At 31.7% G+C, this 19,026-nt stretch overlaps 1 protein-coding gene across 8 annotated transcripts in view; it reads right to left on the reverse strand.

The window, feature by feature from the left end:
* LOC134258146 (uncharacterized) overlaps nucleotides 1-19,026 on the reverse strand; it is a 34,695-nt gene that overhangs the window by 5,867 nt on the left and 9,802 nt on the right. For 4 of the 8 annotated variants that reach the window (XM_062740697.1, XM_062740696.1, XM_062740691.1 and 1 more), the window contains exons 7-14: nucleotides 15,790-15,855; nucleotides 11,363-11,428; nucleotides 5,440-5,517; nucleotides 4,932-5,054; nucleotides 2,774-2,839; nucleotides 1,714-1,794; nucleotides 752-823; nucleotides 217-321 (exon numbers count right to left, since the gene is read on the reverse strand). In XM_062740697.1, the coding sequence (XP_062596681.1) occupies nucleotides 217-321; nucleotides 752-823; nucleotides 1,714-1,794; nucleotides 2,774-2,839; nucleotides 4,932-5,054; nucleotides 5,440-5,517; nucleotides 11,363-11,428; nucleotides 15,790-15,855 (657 nt within the window). The remainder of the gene's footprint in view (nucleotides 1-216; nucleotides 322-751; nucleotides 824-1,713; nucleotides 1,795-2,773; nucleotides 2,840-4,931; nucleotides 5,055-5,439; nucleotides 5,518-11,362; nucleotides 11,429-15,789; nucleotides 15,856-19,026) is intronic. The other 4 variants (XM_062740698.1, XM_062740694.1, XM_062740693.1 and 1 more) reach the window with 3 other exon arrangements.

Below are 19,026 nucleotides of genomic sequence, written 5' to 3' on the forward strand. Positions count from 1 at the left end.
TTAAATGCTTGAATTAGTTTCTTGCATCGTGAAATTAAAACTATCATTAACGATTGGTACTTTTTGAGATATCGTGAAATGTTAACACAGTGGAGTTAAAACGATTTACAGTATTAAACTACAATATTAAAATTTTCTATAGTATCCGTAAAGAGGGATACAAAAACTGTGTCTTTTCACATATTAAAACCACAAAATAATATGAAAGCAGTTCACCTTCTCTATGTGGGCTTGGGTGCGGTTGATTATTCCCGGATGTAGAGTTTGTAATTGCTAGCTTCTTTTCTTCTTTTTCCGCTTCTTTTTCTGCTTCTTCTTCTTCTAGAATAAAAAAAATATTTAAAAAAAAATGAATAAACATCTTTTAATCTCCAGACAGTTACATGTAATAAATATGGGGTCTTATTCAGAGTAAATGTTTAGGTCTTTCTGTTCATTTTTTTGTCCTCAGGCGACAATAGATTCTCTATCGAAAATATGAAATAACTATTTTAAGTAAATTTGAGATAATCCATGAAATAGATTTGTTTGAAAAATAAATTTGTTATCATCTCGCAACAGAGTAAATTGCCAGAATTTTAATTTGAAGTGATCATTTTTCGATTTATTTCACATCCTTCTTTATAACCATAGTATTTAAAAGTTATATTTATTAAATGAATTTTCAAGGTAGTTTGTTTGATTATAAATGATAAAAAATGATTTTTTTTTTCTAAAATTAATATGTTTAGCATATATGGTGTCAACAAACCTTCATCCGGTTTGTTGAAATCTTCAGATGAGGATACATTTTGTCGTTTTTCCTCAGCACCGTGTGCAAATCCTGCAATAGAGCAAGTGTAGTGTAATTTATATTGCGACGAAACTTGCAATAATGTATATAAATAGCACCCTTAAGGTGTAATATAATGAACGGACTTTAGAAATGCACAAATATCTACCTGTTAAACTAAATTAACTTTTCGTAGCTGGTATACTAAAACACGATATCTATAACATATGGAGTCGACTGCTTTCTATTTATTAAGGATAGGCAGAGTTGAAAGTCCCTTCAAATTCTTTCTTATTTGTAAATTCAAGTAATTATAGCTTTACATTCAATAAAATCACAGTTAAACACAATACTCCACAATTAAAAGAACTTCCCTCATTTATTTAAATAAAAGAAACCTAAGAATAACGAGGATTTCTTCCGCTGAAGACCAAAGGCCATAATTACTAAAAATAAAGAAGAAAACAAAATATAATCGGAATAAGGTTCTTGGAAAAGATTGGACGATGCAGTCTTTTTCTGCTTGATAAATATAGTGTAGCTGAGACCAGTGGTTTTTGCTTTACTTTCTTGCATTTTACTTTAAAAACAAGTCCGTCCTGTTTATGTATACGTAAATCATAGCAAGTTTTTCAATCCAATTGTTTGACTTTTCTGCATAATGAAAGAATAAAATCTATATGTGTTCTCCATTAATGGAAGACACTATATACCAATCTGATTTAAAGACACATTATATAATTACTTATTTACATATAATTATATACTTACATATGCGCACTAAGCTCTATATTAAACGTATGTTAAACATTACTTTTTTTATTATTTAGATAATTAAAAGAAATAAGATCCGAATAAACAAGTTTGAAATAAAAGTACATTTTCAAAATATATTTTCAAGAAATAAACACATATTACATATCAATTTGTGAATTTTTAACCTCTTGAATTGTTCTCTACTGTCTGCCCCACACAGCCAAGAATATTGCTGTCTGCAGCTTTCTCTCCCTCGATTCTCCTACCTGTAAATTAAATATTGATAGGAAATAAGGTAAAAATTTGATCATTTGATTCTTTCCTAACTATCCTATACATAAACATACTATTTTATTATGTAGTATTTTCTTCGGTCGTGGTTTTTTTTCGCACAGCAGTGATTAACCAAAGATATAGAAATAAGACAGTAACTGTTGCTAAAATTATCATTATATAAATACTATAAATAATACATAAAAATTACGATTGGCTTAGATTATTAATGCTGTCCTGTTTCCATTAATTTTTGTTCGTTGATTAACGTCCCTCTCGATAATCTTTCACTCATATGGAGACATCACTACGGTGCGGGATGCAAAGTTATACTTTTTGTGGCATTATACTTATGAAGCTTTTACTTATATCTACTAATAAACGCACTATCTTATTTCCCATCATCCGATGTATCAAATATATGAAAGGGAATTACCGCTAAAATTCTATGTACATGTACCTTGCTTTTATTCCTATTCTGCCAACCTCTTTATTTTATGCTATTTTTGTAACTATATGTCGCTTTACTGTTTTCAAATTCATTTTTATTGCATTCACTTTTATCATTCTTCAATGTGTCGTTATTTCTATGTTGCTTTATTCTTGTAAATTCGTTCTTCTTTCTTTAAAATTGGTACAGTTTCTTATTTTTTTTATTTTCTCTATTACAAACGTGAATTCATTCAGTCAAGCAAACAATGAAGCATATTCAATCAAGATGAATGCAAGTAGTACGAATTTAACGCTAGGCCTCAGCGTGTTGGTAAAATTAGATAGACAAACCCGGGCCGTTGTTTTAACAGATTTTTTAATTTCTATAAATTTTGTATTAATCAAAGAAAGTGTATTTTAAAAAATGCAATTAACAAAAAATAATAGTAAGGTGTACATGTATGTACAGGAATACAATACTTTGTAGTTTGACTTCAAATTAAGATTATTTGTAAACAAGAAAAAGGTACATGTACTTACCATTTAAGGTTGTTTCTTTTGATTGTCCAGGAAAAACTTCAGCATTTCTAGCGGCTTCATTTTTTTCTACAGGATTTTAAGACTTGTTTATGAATCATGAGTATGAAAATTCAATTACGTACATAAGTGAAAAATAAAGTATTTCATCTAATTTATAGAATGCTATCAATGATTAAAGAAAATTAAAAATAATGGTTTTCTTTCTTCTTTTTATTTTGTTTATGCAAGACCAATTTAAATAAGACTTCCGACGAGCTGTTTCTCCACTGGTTTGCATTTTTAACAAATGAAGAGAAATATAGAACATGGAAAAGTGTGATAATTTTCCGTGCTTGATTCATTGTCTGGAGATTAAATTTTATTAATTTGATGTGTTCTACGGTAAAACCGTTAGGGCGAGCGCAGAGTTAATTGTAATTAATAACTCACGACTTTAAACACCTCTCAAATTATTTTTTATTGGTTTTGCTTAATACGTTACTTTTCTACAGATAATTTGCCTTTCAACATAATTATACAATATATCTTTGCATTTTAAATGTGTACTCTTCAACCTATTTCAAAGATTAACCCCTCTAACAGTTATTGCCTCCTGTGCAAAACAAAACTTGTATTGCTTCCCCTTGGAAACCGTAAACCACAGAGACACAAATCTTCACTTAGCTGAAAATTCAATCTATTCAGTAAGAAAGAATCTAATGACACCCCATATGATTCATTGTCCTAGTTCTAAAGTCTTAAGGTTGTACTACCTATCAATCCCATTACCTTTCGAAACAAGTCCCGTAGAAGCATGCGACCAATTGCACAATGCCCATTGACCTTTAATGTTTGGTAAAGGTCAAGGTCATTTAATTTTTTCTAAATTTATCTTTTAAATCATTAATATTTAAAGTTATAACCCCTTTTACTCTAAACCTTGTTATCGCCACTCCTCCGAAATGGTAAATCTTAGTGGTACAGAACCATTACCAATGTCTTATTCTAACTAAGTACATGTGCTTTCTTAAATGTTGACCTTGAAATTTAAGTCAAAATCAACGATCAAGGTCATTGGAAAAGTATATTAATTGTCAATATATGATATATATTTAAATGGCTTAGACCTAGATTTTTTTTTACCTTTGACCTTGTCTCTTTTCAAGAAAAAAAAAGAAATATTCAGTATATTTTTCTTGAGTCAGCTTAAAGTTCTGAATTCAAGATTACAACAACTGAAAGTTTAAAGAGTCTTGTTTAATGAATTTACTTTTGACTCCTTGACCCAAAAGTCACAATCAAACTTAATTCGTGGAGGTTTTTACAACTCTCACTTTTACAAATGCTTAGAATAAATAAGTACCCCCTTGTAATCAAAAATTCAATAGCAACGTAATAAAAATCCGACAACACCTTAGATCGACATTAAATTTTAGGGAACTGCAAAATAGACCTCAAAAATGTTTCATGAAAGTTATGGTGAGACCTTAAAGAATACATAAATTATGATTTGTTGGGCAAAACTTACAAATTCTATCGTGTTTGAAATTGACGTGTAGATGAACAATGATAAGACATAAACCTTGCCAAACCTTTTTTTCTTCAGATATTGTTTATAACATTTAGTCCAACTGATATGAAATAATATTTTAATACCAAGTAGTCTTCTTTTATTTAACCTTTGAAATTGAATTTAATTCACATATATGTTAATTTAAATATTTCAATATCATTTCGGTAAGAAATTTTAAAATCCAAACATGATTTTTCTGGGGGGTTTTTCTCTCCATTTTTACAAACTGCGTTGCGTCCCCTGCTTATGTTTCTCAAAACCCCTAATCTTTTTTTTATCTACATCCATTTAAAAAATCAATCAACTCAAATCATATCTCTTCAAGCACCTCTTAATATGCACAGATCATGTTATCTATCCTCTTAAGTTAGGGAGACACGTATTCAGACGGAATTTAACATCATCACTGTATCATACAATAATAAAATGTGCAAAGGGTGAGGCACAACCCCCAAAAGGAAAATAGTAAAACTACATTTAAAATTTTATCTCAGAATAATATGGATGCCCCTTCACCATTAACCCTCCTAAGCCTTCCTTGGGCTTGGAAAGGCATCTGTAATTAAGATAAAGGAGTTTATTTCAGAATCAACAAACAAATGGTACCAAATATCTCCCGGCCTTGTTGGACACGCTGTTTGTCTGCAAGTCCCCTACGTTCCTTTTCTCGTTCCTTTTTTGCTTCCTCGTGATCATTTTTTGCCTTCTTGTTTGTTTTTGTTCTTTTTTCTGGAAATATGAATGTATGATTTTAAAATCAATATTTTTCCCAACAAAGATACTTATTCCAATTTTTCCATTATCAATACACGGGTTGAGACATTTTCCAAATTCCAAACCGCGATGTAAGGACCGTATCCTTATACTGGTATCAAATGATAAACGCACTGATCACTATCTTTTTTCCCCTCATCGGATGTAACAATTATGCATACTTATTTTTAGTTGATTGCAAGTAAATTTTGTAATCATAATGATATAAGAAACTTGTATCCTAAATGATGCAATTTACAACAATAATAGTAAAACTATGTACAATGTATTTAAAGGAATGCAATTGTTTGTAGTTCTATTTTATATTTAGATCACCTGCAGACAAAAACAGGGAATTTACCATTTAAGGCTGTTTCTGGAGACACTTCAACATTTCCCATTGGTTCTTTACTTTGATTTTTTGCTGCAGTCTTGTTTTCTACAGAATAAAGACTAAACTATGTATTATGTCTATGAAAATTGATTTACATATTATTAAGTGAGAAAATAAGAAAATAATCCAAATTAAACGACAAGCTGTTAATTAACCGGTATGCACTTTTAACAAAGGAGAGATATCTAGCACATTGACCTTCAATCTGATTAAAATCAGCTGTTCTGATACGCTACCGCTTACGTAAGCGGTAGCGTATAAGAACAGCTGATTTTAATCAGATTGATTGACCTTTGATAAATTTCCATGTTTCTATTCATTTTCTGGAGGTTATATCTTATCAATTAAATATGTTCGATGATAAAATTGTTAGGGCAAGGGGAGTGTTATTTGTAAGAACTTATACATTATACTACTCTCAAATGTCTTTTTTTCATTTTGCCTTATACTTTACTTTTTTGTGATCTTTGTCTTTCAACTTATACAATATATCTTTGCATCTTTAATATGTACTCCTAAAACTTATTTAAAGATTTTATTCCTGTCCCTTAAAATTAACCCGTTTAACAATTTTTGTGCAAAAGAACCCTTGCGTTGCTAATCTCCTTGCAAACAGTAATTCATAGAAACACTTATTCTTCAATAATGTCTTCTGAGTTTTTAAATACAATTTCAATTTATTAAGTACGAAAGGATCTAAAAACCCTTATATTATTTTCGCCCTTTAAAGTCTTTGCACTTTCTATTGATCCGTACAATTGTAAAACTAAGTGTCATAGAAGCATGCAACCAATTACACAGTGAATATTGGCCTTTAACGTTCAAGGTCATTTCATTTCCTTAACTTTTAAACCATACATGGATTCTTTTGATTTAAAAAAATGAGGTTAAAATATTAGAATTAAAAAGAAAATTAAAGAAGAGAGAAAACCTCTAATTCATCGACTAGTTATTACGTTTTAGGCCCTTCTATCTTTCTGTAGAAAGACCTCTTGAAAAAATTCTGTTAATAATAAGTTCATTATACTTCTAACGCGTGGAAAGACCTATTGATATTATATATATACTGAAACGCAAAATACACGCAACATAACATTTTAGGGGAAAATAGTGATATATAGTATAAAATTTTGTATTTCAAATTTCTATCTTTTGTATATCGTATTTTGTATCTTCAATTTTCTAATTATCGGTAATTTTACGGTTGAACGATTTTCTTACTATTTCTGGAAGCTAAGTATGAGTCTGTTTAACAGAAATAAAAAAAAAATGCAAGTTTCACAAAACATTGGGCAATATCAGTAAGTTTTAAAGGTTTGTAACTGTTCATTATGAGTAATGTAGAAATATTTTTAGAAAAATAAATTTTCCTTTGTTTCTCGTACATTGTAACAATGCTAATGCTGCCTGAAAATGACATAAGTTCGTATCTCCATTGCCTTAACTGAGAAGTCTCAAAATAAAGGTGACTGAGAGTTACTGATGCACAAATACTTTACATTACGCATCAGCGGGCTCTAATGTATCATTTGCATTCATGACAGTCCGTGGACCGGAAGTTCAAGTGTTTCTACAATGCGTTAGATTACAAAAAATTCTACCTTATCAACTGAAAAACTGCAATTTAAAAATAGCAAAGAATATTTCTTTTGCTCAGATTTCTATATTGATGAACCAATTGCATCGTAGAAAATAAGCTGCAATTGTTGTGTTGGGAAGCCTTGCACATTTCACATTTTTCCACCTCACCCATAGATGCTGTATCAAAATTTGTTTGAAATTGGTTCAGTGGTTTCAGAGAAGCTCAAAACACACAACACACGACGCATGACGGACGACGACGGGCGAAAACGGGTAGCAATAGGTCACCTGAGTCACTCAGGTTTCATATTTTAAAAATTCAAATATTTGTAGATCACTGCTAATTGCGTTTTTTTTGCGTTTCAGTATACAAAGACACTTATTCCAATTTTTCTATTATAAATAGCCCCGTGGGGATCAGGGTTAGTACCCCTTGCTTGTCGTAAAAGGCGACTAAAAGAGACCGAATAAACCGAGGTCCCGTGTCACAGCAGGTGTCGCACGCTAAAGATCCCTCCCTGCTCAAAGACCGTAAGTGCCGAGCATAGGCCTAAATTTGCAGCCCTTCACCGGCAATGGTGACGTCTCCATTTCAGTGAAATATTCTATAGCGGGACGTTAAACAGTATACAATCAATCAATTCATTATAAATACATTGGTTGAGACATTCTGAAGAAAAGCAAGGAAACAAGGCAGTTTGTACTTAGATAATTCTTTAATAAATGAACATTTCTGTCCTTAAATTAAAATAAAAAATAAATTTTAATCTAAGCTTGCAATTGTGTAATACTATCCAATCCGCGCTAATCAATGTAAAATGTCAATAATGTCCAATTGAGCCATTTTCCTGTTTTGAATACGTTTCTTCCAATATATCCACAAGACATTGAAGGAAGTGTACAGCTGTTTACATATTCACATGCTTAATTACTCACAAAACGTCGAGAAGTAAGTCTTTTCTTTTCGTTTAACAGATATAAGAATGACTTTCTTAAGGTATAGGATGTACAGTAAAACTCGGTTATAGCTAAGTCCTTGGGACCTGTGAATTTGATTCGCTATATCCGTAATTCCTTATATCCGTATATCGAATTCGCAATACTGTATACCGGGAAATATTCGCCCCCTTGTTATTTTCGCTCCTCTTGCATCATCTCCACTTTATAAAAAGATAGCATTAAGATTGAAATGACGCAGCTATTTGAAGGCTTCCAAAGCTTTAAAATGCGTTTAAATTATTATATTGCATTGCAAAGTCATTTTTCTTAATTTGTTATTTTTATATAGAAGCTTACCTTTGCTCTATATTAACATATTAAAGTGATATTTTATTAATCTGTTTATTATATGACGATCTTTTTTTTAGTGTTTCATATAAATCACTTCGACACATAACTCTATATCAAATCTTTTAAACATTTTGCCATATAAATCAAATCATCGTACATGTATTGTTGTAATCCGGAAATGTGCTTGGGAAAAGTCAAAGTGTTACTCGGGAAGAAAATATTTCAAAAGAAGATCAAATTACGACACATTTGATTGATTGATCGTTTTCTGTTTAACGCCACTCTCGAGATTTTTTCACTCATATAGAGACACCACAATTTACCGGTGCATAGGTAAAGATTTTGACCTATACTTGGCACTCAAGGTCATGGAACAGGGAGAAATCTTTTTCATACCGGCACCTCCTGCAACATGAGACCTCGGTCTCATCCGAAGGACTGGTCATCACGTCCAACAGTGGGATTCGAAACCGCGACGTAAGGATCAGCTCCTTACTTCGCGACTCAAAAGCAGACGCTCTAACCACTGCCCAACGCGGGCGACCAACACATTTGACGGGTTTTCCACTCAATAGCGTAATCTTTATTAAAATAAAGCCATTACATATTTCCAAAAGCATTCATATTCATATTGTATTAACGCAAGCGAAAGGGAAACTAGAGGTACTGTGAGCGATAAGCTCACTAAATGATACCCCCGCCTCCCATTTGGTTATAACTGGTGAGAAAGTCCATGTTTTCATGTGGCCGGGAGCCCCAAAATATGTGTCGGATCAAATAGTAAAATAGGAGGTGCACAATGGCATTATGTAAAAAAGATTCTGTGAAAGTTGCATCAAATTTCATTATATTATGTATTCCTATTTCATTTACATTATATATTTCATTTATTTCATTTCATTCGTGAGTGGTATGAGAGGAGTTGCGGATAAGAGATGGATACACCAAAGCGTAACAGACGGACGGACGGACGATTGTTTTTTGTTACAGTAGCTTCATTGGGAAAATGAATGTACACACACTGAGTTGGTAAAGGGACCCCCAGGAGAGGGACTGGTGAATTTTCTGTTTCAGATTATTTCTTTCATATCATCATGTAAGTCAGGGACGGATAACTTCTTCTTTTTTTTTATCCGAAAAAAAGTTTGACGAGCCAAAGAAAAAAGGTAAACTCTATTTCAGGTGGGGTTAGTTCAAAATATATTTTATTCATTGAATTGGATTGAACAGCAGACTTAGATGCCTAGGATCGTTCTCTCAATAGGTCAAGGTACTATTACAAGTACATGTAATTGATGTAAACATTGAAAAAAATGTATGATGAGTAGATTATCAATTGTTACATAATTAGAATGAATTCAGAGAGAGAGAGATTTAGAATGAATTCAGAGAGAGAGAGAGAAAAAAAAGAGATATCATAGAGTAAAACAAATAAAAATAAAAAGAATAATTTAACAAATCGAATAGAGAAATAATAATTATATGAATAAAAACAAAAAAAAATTGGGTGGGGGGAAGGGAAAGAAGCACCAGCCAAGGACAAATTATTTATTTTCTTGCTGGTGGAGGATCGATTTTTTTTTTTTCGAGAACGGCCAATTTATTTCGAATATTTGCAATAAGTGCACTGCATGTGTAGATAGATTTACGCTTTACATTCTGCCGTTCGGTATTAACTATACTGAACATACAAAACTAATTAAAATATAACTAAATTGAACTTCAATCGATAAAATTTGAACGTCTCCCCCGGCCTTCCCTCTTCACCATTTCTCTCGAATGCCTGGAGAGGGGGCTCTATTTTTTGAGCAGTTTTTTGTACTAAGTTGCAACAATATCAAAATTGCTTGGATTGATACGCGTTACCAATAAATGCAATTATCAAAGTCTTATGCAATACTTGAATTTTATACATGTACGCAAATATGAAGAAGATAAAGTTTGCGATAGAATGTAATAATCGACCAATTTAAATATTCGTAATGGACTGAAAAAAAAATCATAAAATGCTTTCATTGATTAATTCAAGTTTTAAAGACATTTAACTATGCTGGTAATATTCAAGAAAACGACATCGGGACTGTTTAGTCCACCTTTTTTACCCAACAAACAAGCTGTATGTTGCAGCTGACCGACTTTAGCGTGGGAGAAACGCGATCTTGTCTACTTCCTTTGATTTGGTGACAATGTGACGTAGCTTTTAAACCTCTCGACAAGCAAGGCGTTAGCACGTCACAAACAGCGCAATCCGTTAGCCTTTTTGCATTTAGCAATAATGAATGCATACTTTGGGACTTTCAAACTGTACGTTCGTTCCAAAATGATTTGGGTTTTTTTTTTGAGAAAATTATGAAATTGTTTAATTGAAGCGATCAATATTTTATTTTGGCAAAATCCCAAGATTGTGCTTTCGATTTAAAGCAATTCGTTTATTGCAGGAATAGTTACAGTTTTCTTCAGATCAAAATATATACATCTTTAAAACACCCAAATGACAACACTGGTGGTTATTTTGTACAAAAATACAAGACTATTGACTATTTTGTTTCTAAGCAAATATTGCGTCATAAAAAGTTGATGTGCTAGTGTAAAAGGAAGATTTCACTTTTTTCAAAAGAAGGTATTGAGTTGATAGATTTTGTATAGATATTTTCAGGGACAGAATGACCTATGTGCTTAATTAATATGTCACAAATACTGTATATGGCATCACTGGGGATTTTTGCCGAGGAGACATCATCTGTTTCTGAACATAACCTCCCCTTTTCGTTTCAATACGGCACAGTTAGAGAAGAATTCTACCCGGTATAGTCAATAAAAGCCTTTTAATAAAGTGTCCTGTCAAAACGGATTTTAATAAAACAAACTTTATAGCAGTTGTCCTAGCACAAAGCTAATGGTATGTTCTGTGGTATTTACGCTTATATCATGTTGTAAATTTGGCATTTACCTCCCTCTAGTAAATTCTAAATTTACAACATGATACTAAGACTAAAGTAAAATTAAAAAAATTATTTACCTTCAAGAAGGGGATGATTTTCGTCGCCGATACCATCTTCTTGTGATTGAATCTGGTGTGTGATTCCTGTTGTTGGTAAAAATTTAGATATTAACACCTGTTTTGTTGCTCCATTCCAGATAGATCAAAATGATAGGTCAAGAAGTGAGATATGAATTTGAAAAAGTCTTATCACAGGTAATTATTAAAGTCTTTTGGTAAATATTACGGCATTCATTCACATAGCTATTTATAGATGTCTTTATTGAACCATTTGATAAGCAAAAATAAGCAGTTATACAGAGTTTTTGACTTGTTCACATATGGATCTCATTTTGCAATATTAGTGATAAGAATTAAATTAGAAAAAAAATTCTTAACATATCCCGTAGTTTTATACCAAAATAAAAAAAAAAAGCTTATAATTTTGGACAAAGTGCAAAATACATGTAGTTAACCATGATAGGTTCTTTCTTTTTTTATTGTTGCACGCCACAGTTATGTGATGCATATATAGTATAGGTAGTTTATACAGTCGTTTCCGATGAAAAAAAACTCCCTGTGGTGTCATTCCTTTAGTCTTGCTGTCTTAAATAAACCTTTGACAGTCCAATATTTGTGGAAAGTCTTGTATAAATCGTAATGACAAACTTTTTCACTTCTGACATTCTATACAACTGGACTGTAACTGACCAAAAGGAATAAAAACTATGATTTTTTTAGCAAATAGCAGAGAAAATGGATATTATATGTACAATGATGATTTAAATTCTTATAATGAAGAATTAAAAAATAAAAAGGAATAAACTTCAAACCGAACCGTATACATTTAAAAAATATCGATACTTAATTTGACAGATTCAACAAATGTAAAAAATAACAAAACACCAAAGTTTTTCTCAAATTAATTTATTTTTGTAATGCTGATTTATATGATATTCTGCACTGGCGTGTCAAAAATCAAGATCGATGCAGGCGGATGCTAAACCAAAAAAAAAAAAAAATGAAATGGTCTAATTTACTTTCAGTACCGCATTTTATTTTTCTGTTGTTGTTCCGTTCGAATCCATGTTAATATCTTCATTTTCTGCTATTCCAAAATTAGCATGCACTACATGTATATTATCTGCATGATAATCCCTGCATTGCTTTAAGCTCCTGGTATGGTTATAAGTTCAAGAAAGCTGAGCCCCCATTCTCCCTATCAATCTCATAAAATTACTTCAAATACTTTGTACAGTGAACTCGATTCCCTAAATACGGAGTACTTTTCATTTAAGCCTGCATTTTCAATGAAATTACTTCAGTGGTCCTAAACATTTGAGTCTCTTGTTTTAATATGGTCTCACCCAGGTAAACCAAAACAAAATTTTTACTGTACCGAAGAGTTACTGTACCCATGATCTATCATTTTCATGTAAACAGCATATGGTTCAAGTATATTCTCATGGACAGAGTCAGCCATTTAGAGGCAGTCCACTGAAAAACCAGGCAGCATTGTATAAATAGCTAGGCGGCACATCGAATGTGAGGAATATTTGATATTTTATGAAAAACAATATCAATGTAGTCCAAAAGGAATAATGTAATTGAAGATTTGTTTGAAAATTGCTTATTTAGTAAAATTTCCTTTTGTTTTGTGTTTTTGAAGTCCCCTATATAAACCATTGAATGTAGGTCAGAGACAAAGAACTGTAATTTCCAATACATTTTCAACGGGACTATACTTCACACTCAACTAAATCTAGAAATATTTCAATTTTTTTCTTTAGAAAATAAAATCAGTGGGAAAAACACTTTTGATAGTAGTTTTCTGGCAAAATATATAGACGTTTGTATGAACTTTTGTGATGCAAGAGTTATCTCCCGTGGCATCGGTAAATCTGCTAAACACCTTTTTATCGGAATGCTAGTGAAATTTCCAAAAGTGGCTCTATTATTCAGGTTGAATCCACGTTTCCATTGATGTATCAGTGACGTCATATACCTGACTAGTATTGCGTCATTATGAAATAGTTACAAGTTTTCCAGAGAAGTTTGTAAATGCTTTGCGTAAAAGTGTATGGAAAAAGAAATTATACACGGGCAGCGTCTCAGCTAGATGTATTAAAACGTCTGTTTTGATAAGTAATTCTATACATGTCTGAGAGCTATTTAAAAAAAAAAAAAAAAAAAAAAAAAAACTGATTTAGTAGGAATGCGTAAAAATGCATTTTTTATAATGAACATTTCTTATAAAATTGGGATGAAGCGATTTTATTTTCTTCTGATTATCCAGGGATCAATGATGAATATTTTAGATTTACGCATCTTTTAATTCAATGAAGTTAAGATGTTTACTTCATGAATTGTAAAAACTTAAATATATTTATCTATGCAGTCAAATCAAAATAAACAATCTGCGGTACGTTTAAAAATGAAAAAAAAACCTGAAAAATAAGTTATGAATTCAAAATATATTTATTGTGGTAAATTACTGCTGAACTCCCCAGTAACGGAAGATTGTTTAGTGAAACAATTCGTTTTCTTTTTATTTTATTTTATTAATTAATTTATTTATTTATTTATTTATTCATTTATTCATTCATTCATTCATTCATTCATTCATTTACACTGTATTCATTTATCTATTTAGCCATTGAGATAATCACACACTTACATTGAATATGGAGTTAAAACATGTGACTATGTTGGTCAAAATGTTTTCAAACCAGTGTACAGTTTTTAAACATAATGATGCCCCCCCCCCCCCGCTTTTTCCAAGCGATTTATGGACTCGATCAGCTCTTAAATATGATGATACTTTATATGAAAGAACTTGTTTTCTTATTTATATAAATTTAAATTTCGTTGAAGAGGAAAATGTCGGGGGAAAGGTTTACAGGTGGCAGGTAAAAAAAAATTTGGATAAAGCCGAGACTGTACACATAAAATATTTTTTGTATTTAGGCAAGTTAAATTTCGCCAGTGATAGAATTTAACTCTTTAGTTCCTGAGAAAATATAAAAAGATTTCTTGGGAATAAGATTAATAATGCAGCTAGAAATTAAGCTGTCTGCTCTCAGTTGTTTCATAATGCATGTACAAATAAATTTTTCTTTAAATACCGAGTATCATGAAATTAAACAGATGTTTTACATGTAATCTTCATGTATGTAAAAGACATCAGTAATTTAAATATATTATACATTTTAATTTATGGATACACTCATCACAAAAGAGTTGATTGACTGAAAAGAAATAAAAGACACGCATATTTTCCTGATAAATAATGAAGAGCCAAACTTAGGAAATATTTCTAAATTTACGGTAAAAACCGATCCCGATTGAAATAAAACCGATCCCGATCGAAAATAAAGCAAAATTAATAAATTTATCAAACTAAAGACACCTGCCACCTATGAGACATGTAAAAAAATAAATCAAGTAATTTTTTAATCATATCACAACAAAAGAGCCAAATTCAACTTTACAATCGTAGTATTTTCTTCTTTATAAAAAACCGGTCGGGATCGGTTTCATTAGGGAAAATTATTTTAAAAAAAATGGGTAAATTTGACTCCTTTCATTTCTTTCAATATACCTGTTCCCACTGATTTTAATGTGTGACTTAAAAGTTTTTACTTTGTATTCATAATAACATCAGAAAAAAATTCTGTCCATGTAATGTATTGGGTTTTATAACGTAATGAAAATTGGATACTGAATTCAAAAAGTCATTTGCTAAACTCAAATTTGGACCATATAATTTTCTAAAGAAAAGATAAATTGGAGTCTTATTTATTGATTAATTAAAAGATAAGAGTCTATGCTATAAATAATATTCATCAACACATCCAGCTTTTGATTATCTCTTACATATAAAACAGCTTAAAAACTTTTTTTACCCTTATTGTTGACCTTTTTGCACTTAAAATTATGCATTTACCAAAAATAAGAGCACTAAAAAAAAAATTTTTTTGATGTTGTCAACTTGTCATGTTTAAACACTTACTTTAATTAGTCTACATGCAAAAAATAATTAAAATCCATGTACCTACATGTATCTCATATTCTCATTGCAAGGTGACTTTCACATTAAAACATTACACTGAATCAAAATGATACTTATGGCCAGTGACAAACATTGAAAATAGAATATATATATAATGACCCTATTGTGTTATTAGACAGACAAAGTTGAGTATTTTACCGTCTATATTGCAAGGAACTGTCTAGGCGTTAAGCTGTACATGTAGACAAAATGTAAAAAAAAATACATTAAAAGACATTCTTACTTACAACTTATTTCTAAATAGATATTGTAATTACCAAACTGAAATAAAGTATAAAGAGACCTTTGGTCCTGTCCTAACAAATGTGTCCTTTAATCTTAATATTTTAATCATGAAACATTGATTGAAACTTTAAAGTAAACTTTAAAAAAAAAATAAAGTAAATACCATTACCTTGATTATTTCCAAGAAACGGATTTTCCTGCGTGGATACATTTGTGTTGTTTCTATATGTCTGTTCTGCAATATTGATTAATACTAAGGTCAAAACTACATATTGTTATATAACGTTTTTAATACGTTTTCTTATTATATCACAAATGTAATAAGTTTCGCTATAAACCCTAAAAAATGCTGAGTCACACCGGAAACAGTTATGTCACGCCGGAAACAGTTATGTCATCCCCGCCAGAAACAGTTTTGTCATCCTTTCGATCACGTTTACGTGCTTTTACGCTACGCATTTTAGTTCGGGTTCGAGATTTTATGACGTCGATTGCTAGGCAAAGGCAAACAACACAACGTATTTCTTAACGTCAAGAAGGCATTTTTGGATTATTTGTGTAAATTTTAACGCTTTTGAATGATTTTAAATTTTCTTTTAATTTTAAAAATGTCATATAACATATACCACATGGCTTCTCGGGTGACTATACCAGAATATTTGCCCCTCGGTGACAGGAAAGCCCTGGAGTGTTATGTCACCCTCTGCCTTCCACATCAGGTGACATAACACTCCAGGGCTTTCCTGTCACCGAGGGGCAAATATTCTGGTATGTCACCCTTGAAGCCATGTGATATACGTATAATACCATCAAAACTATGTTTCTATATTATACATATATCACATGGCTTCTCGGGTGACATACCAGAATATTTGCCCCGAGGTGACAGGAAAGCCCTGGAGTGTTATGTCACCCGATGCCGAAGGCAGAGGGTGACATAACACTCCAGGGCTTTCCTGTCACCGAGGGGCAAATATTCTGGTATAGTCGCCCGAGAAGCCATGTGGTATATGACTATATGTTATACGACATTTTAAAATTAAAAGAAAATTTGAAATTATTCAAAATCGACAAAATTTACACAAATAATCCAAATTTGCCTCCTTGACGTTAAGAAATACTCTGTGTTGTTTACTTTTGCTTAGCAACCGACGTCATGAAATCTCGAACCCGAACTAAATTGCGTAACGTTAAAACACGTGAAGGTGATCGAAAGGTTGACATAACTGCTTCAGTCGGGGATGACATATCTGTTTCCGGCGTGACATAGCTGTTTCCGGTGTGACTCGGCATTTTTCAGGGTTTATAGCGAAACTTATTACATTTGTGATGTAATAAGAAAACTTATTCAAAAATGTTATATAAATATATACTTGAAGAGTCTTACATTCCCTTTTTTCCGAGCGATCATAAAAAAACTTGATATTTGACCACAGAGTGATATATTGTGTTAGATGTATTTTTTCACTTACGTCACACAATAGGCGAAAATTATTTGATCTCATTTGCATTGATCGGTGTTCGATATTGACAGAAATGAACCAGTTTAACCTCAGTGTGGATAACGGAAATATATATATCAAGGAATCCAGCAGAAGATACATATATGTTAAAACTAAAGATTATAACAATTAAGATCTATTTACTTTGAATTCTTTTCTTCACAATGCGTTTACTCAGACCCAAACACCAATCTGTTTTCTTGATATCATTTGGTCATTGCAATCTACACAGGCAATGAATGTAAATTCCTAAAAATGAAATTTTCTTCTCAAGAAATTAACTGTGATTGAATAAATTTCTACTGTAGCAACCGTAGCAACGTTCCTCGAAAAAAATTTAATACATTATTCAGCATTGCTATGCATTTGTGCAAGCTACCAGATAATGGTACAAGTATCATCTTCAAAATTCTATTTAAAATCTATAACAATTTTTAATTTATATATATCCGAGTCATTTTGAGGGTATCATAACGAATAATGATTGAGGGTATCATAACGAATAATAACCAATCTAAAAAAAGATCTATAAACAGAAAAAATATCAGAAGAGGTCTTAAACACTAACCCCTTAAAATTTGGAAAATCATCAGTTTAGAAAGTTGCCTTGGGGAAGTGAGCACCCCTTATTTGCAATGCACACCTTTTGAAAGCACAATGAATGAACCAGGTAGATGGAATTTTAAGTGATCAATTCGGCTATTGAATTGGTATGAAACACATTAGCCAAGATACATCAACATGATACGTAATATCTTTGCTAACAAGGTTACTAGAACCACAATAAAAGTTACGGAATATGTTTTTTAAACAAAATTATTTTGTCAATCCCATATCAAGTTATAAGTGAAAAAATATTGAAACGAAGTAAAATTTGATTATTCTCTGAGCAAGCTCCTGATCACGAATAGCGAATAAGAGATAGAAATACCAAATGGTGGGGATAGTGAAAAACACTAAGTCATATAAGAAATAACAATTTTCCTGTAGTACAGGAATGTTTCCATGAGATACCATATAAAACATGTCAGGCCAGGATAAGAAAGATTAAATCACTTTTTTAAAGAAAGACTTCTAAAACATCAAAGGTGGGATCAGGTGTCATGTTGGAGTCAACATCACATGCCAACCGGTCATTACCACCGTGAGCTTCTTATCATGATCGGAAAATAACGGAAAATCCGTTGACAATTCAGTTTGTAAATAATGACCTTGGGAAAGCCGATGACCGTAATAGATATTACGGTCGTAACGATATATCGGCCAAGCCGATAAGATGAAAATTTTCGACAATGATTACAAACATAATTCAATAAAGCTAAGCAATTTAAGATAAAGGTTATGCGATCATGGATGTTATCTCGACGCAAGTTTAGTTTTTTTTACTCAAACAAACAAAATGAAAGAAAAAAGCATTTGAAATTTTAAAGTATGATAGCCGTAACAAACATACCCTAGCAAGTACATGTATATGATGACCGTAATACAATTTTACAGATGACCGCAATCTTATGCCTAATACACAAGAGGACCACGGCCCTTATAGGCCATTTCAGCATCATGTAACAACTTTCAAACTACTGAAAAAAAATTTTAAAGAATGTGTGCATTTTCACTATATATGATCAATAGAGCCCCACCCTAACACCAGAACCTTGACCCTGGGGCAATAAAATTCACAATTTTGGAAGAAGCAGTCTTACAAAAGTACTCAACCTAACTATGTACTTGGTTAGTTTATTCAATACCCAGGAGCAGAGAAGAAGACTTTTAAAGAATTTATGCATTTCACTGTATGATCAATAAAGCCCCGCTTTAACACCAGAGCCTGCAATCATTGGGCCATGAAATTCACAAAATATAGAAGAAATATTCTTGCTCATCATAAATATGTACAAAGTTCA

Source organism: Saccostrea cucullata, unplaced genomic scaffold (assembly GCF_032062105.1).
Source record: "Saccostrea cucullata isolate Sc308-1 unplaced genomic scaffold, CSIRO_AGI_Scuc_v1 ctg2377, whole genome shotgun sequence".
In the NCBI taxonomy this organism is placed as follows: Eukaryota; Metazoa; Mollusca; class Bivalvia; order Ostreida; family Ostreidae; genus Saccostrea; species Saccostrea cuccullata.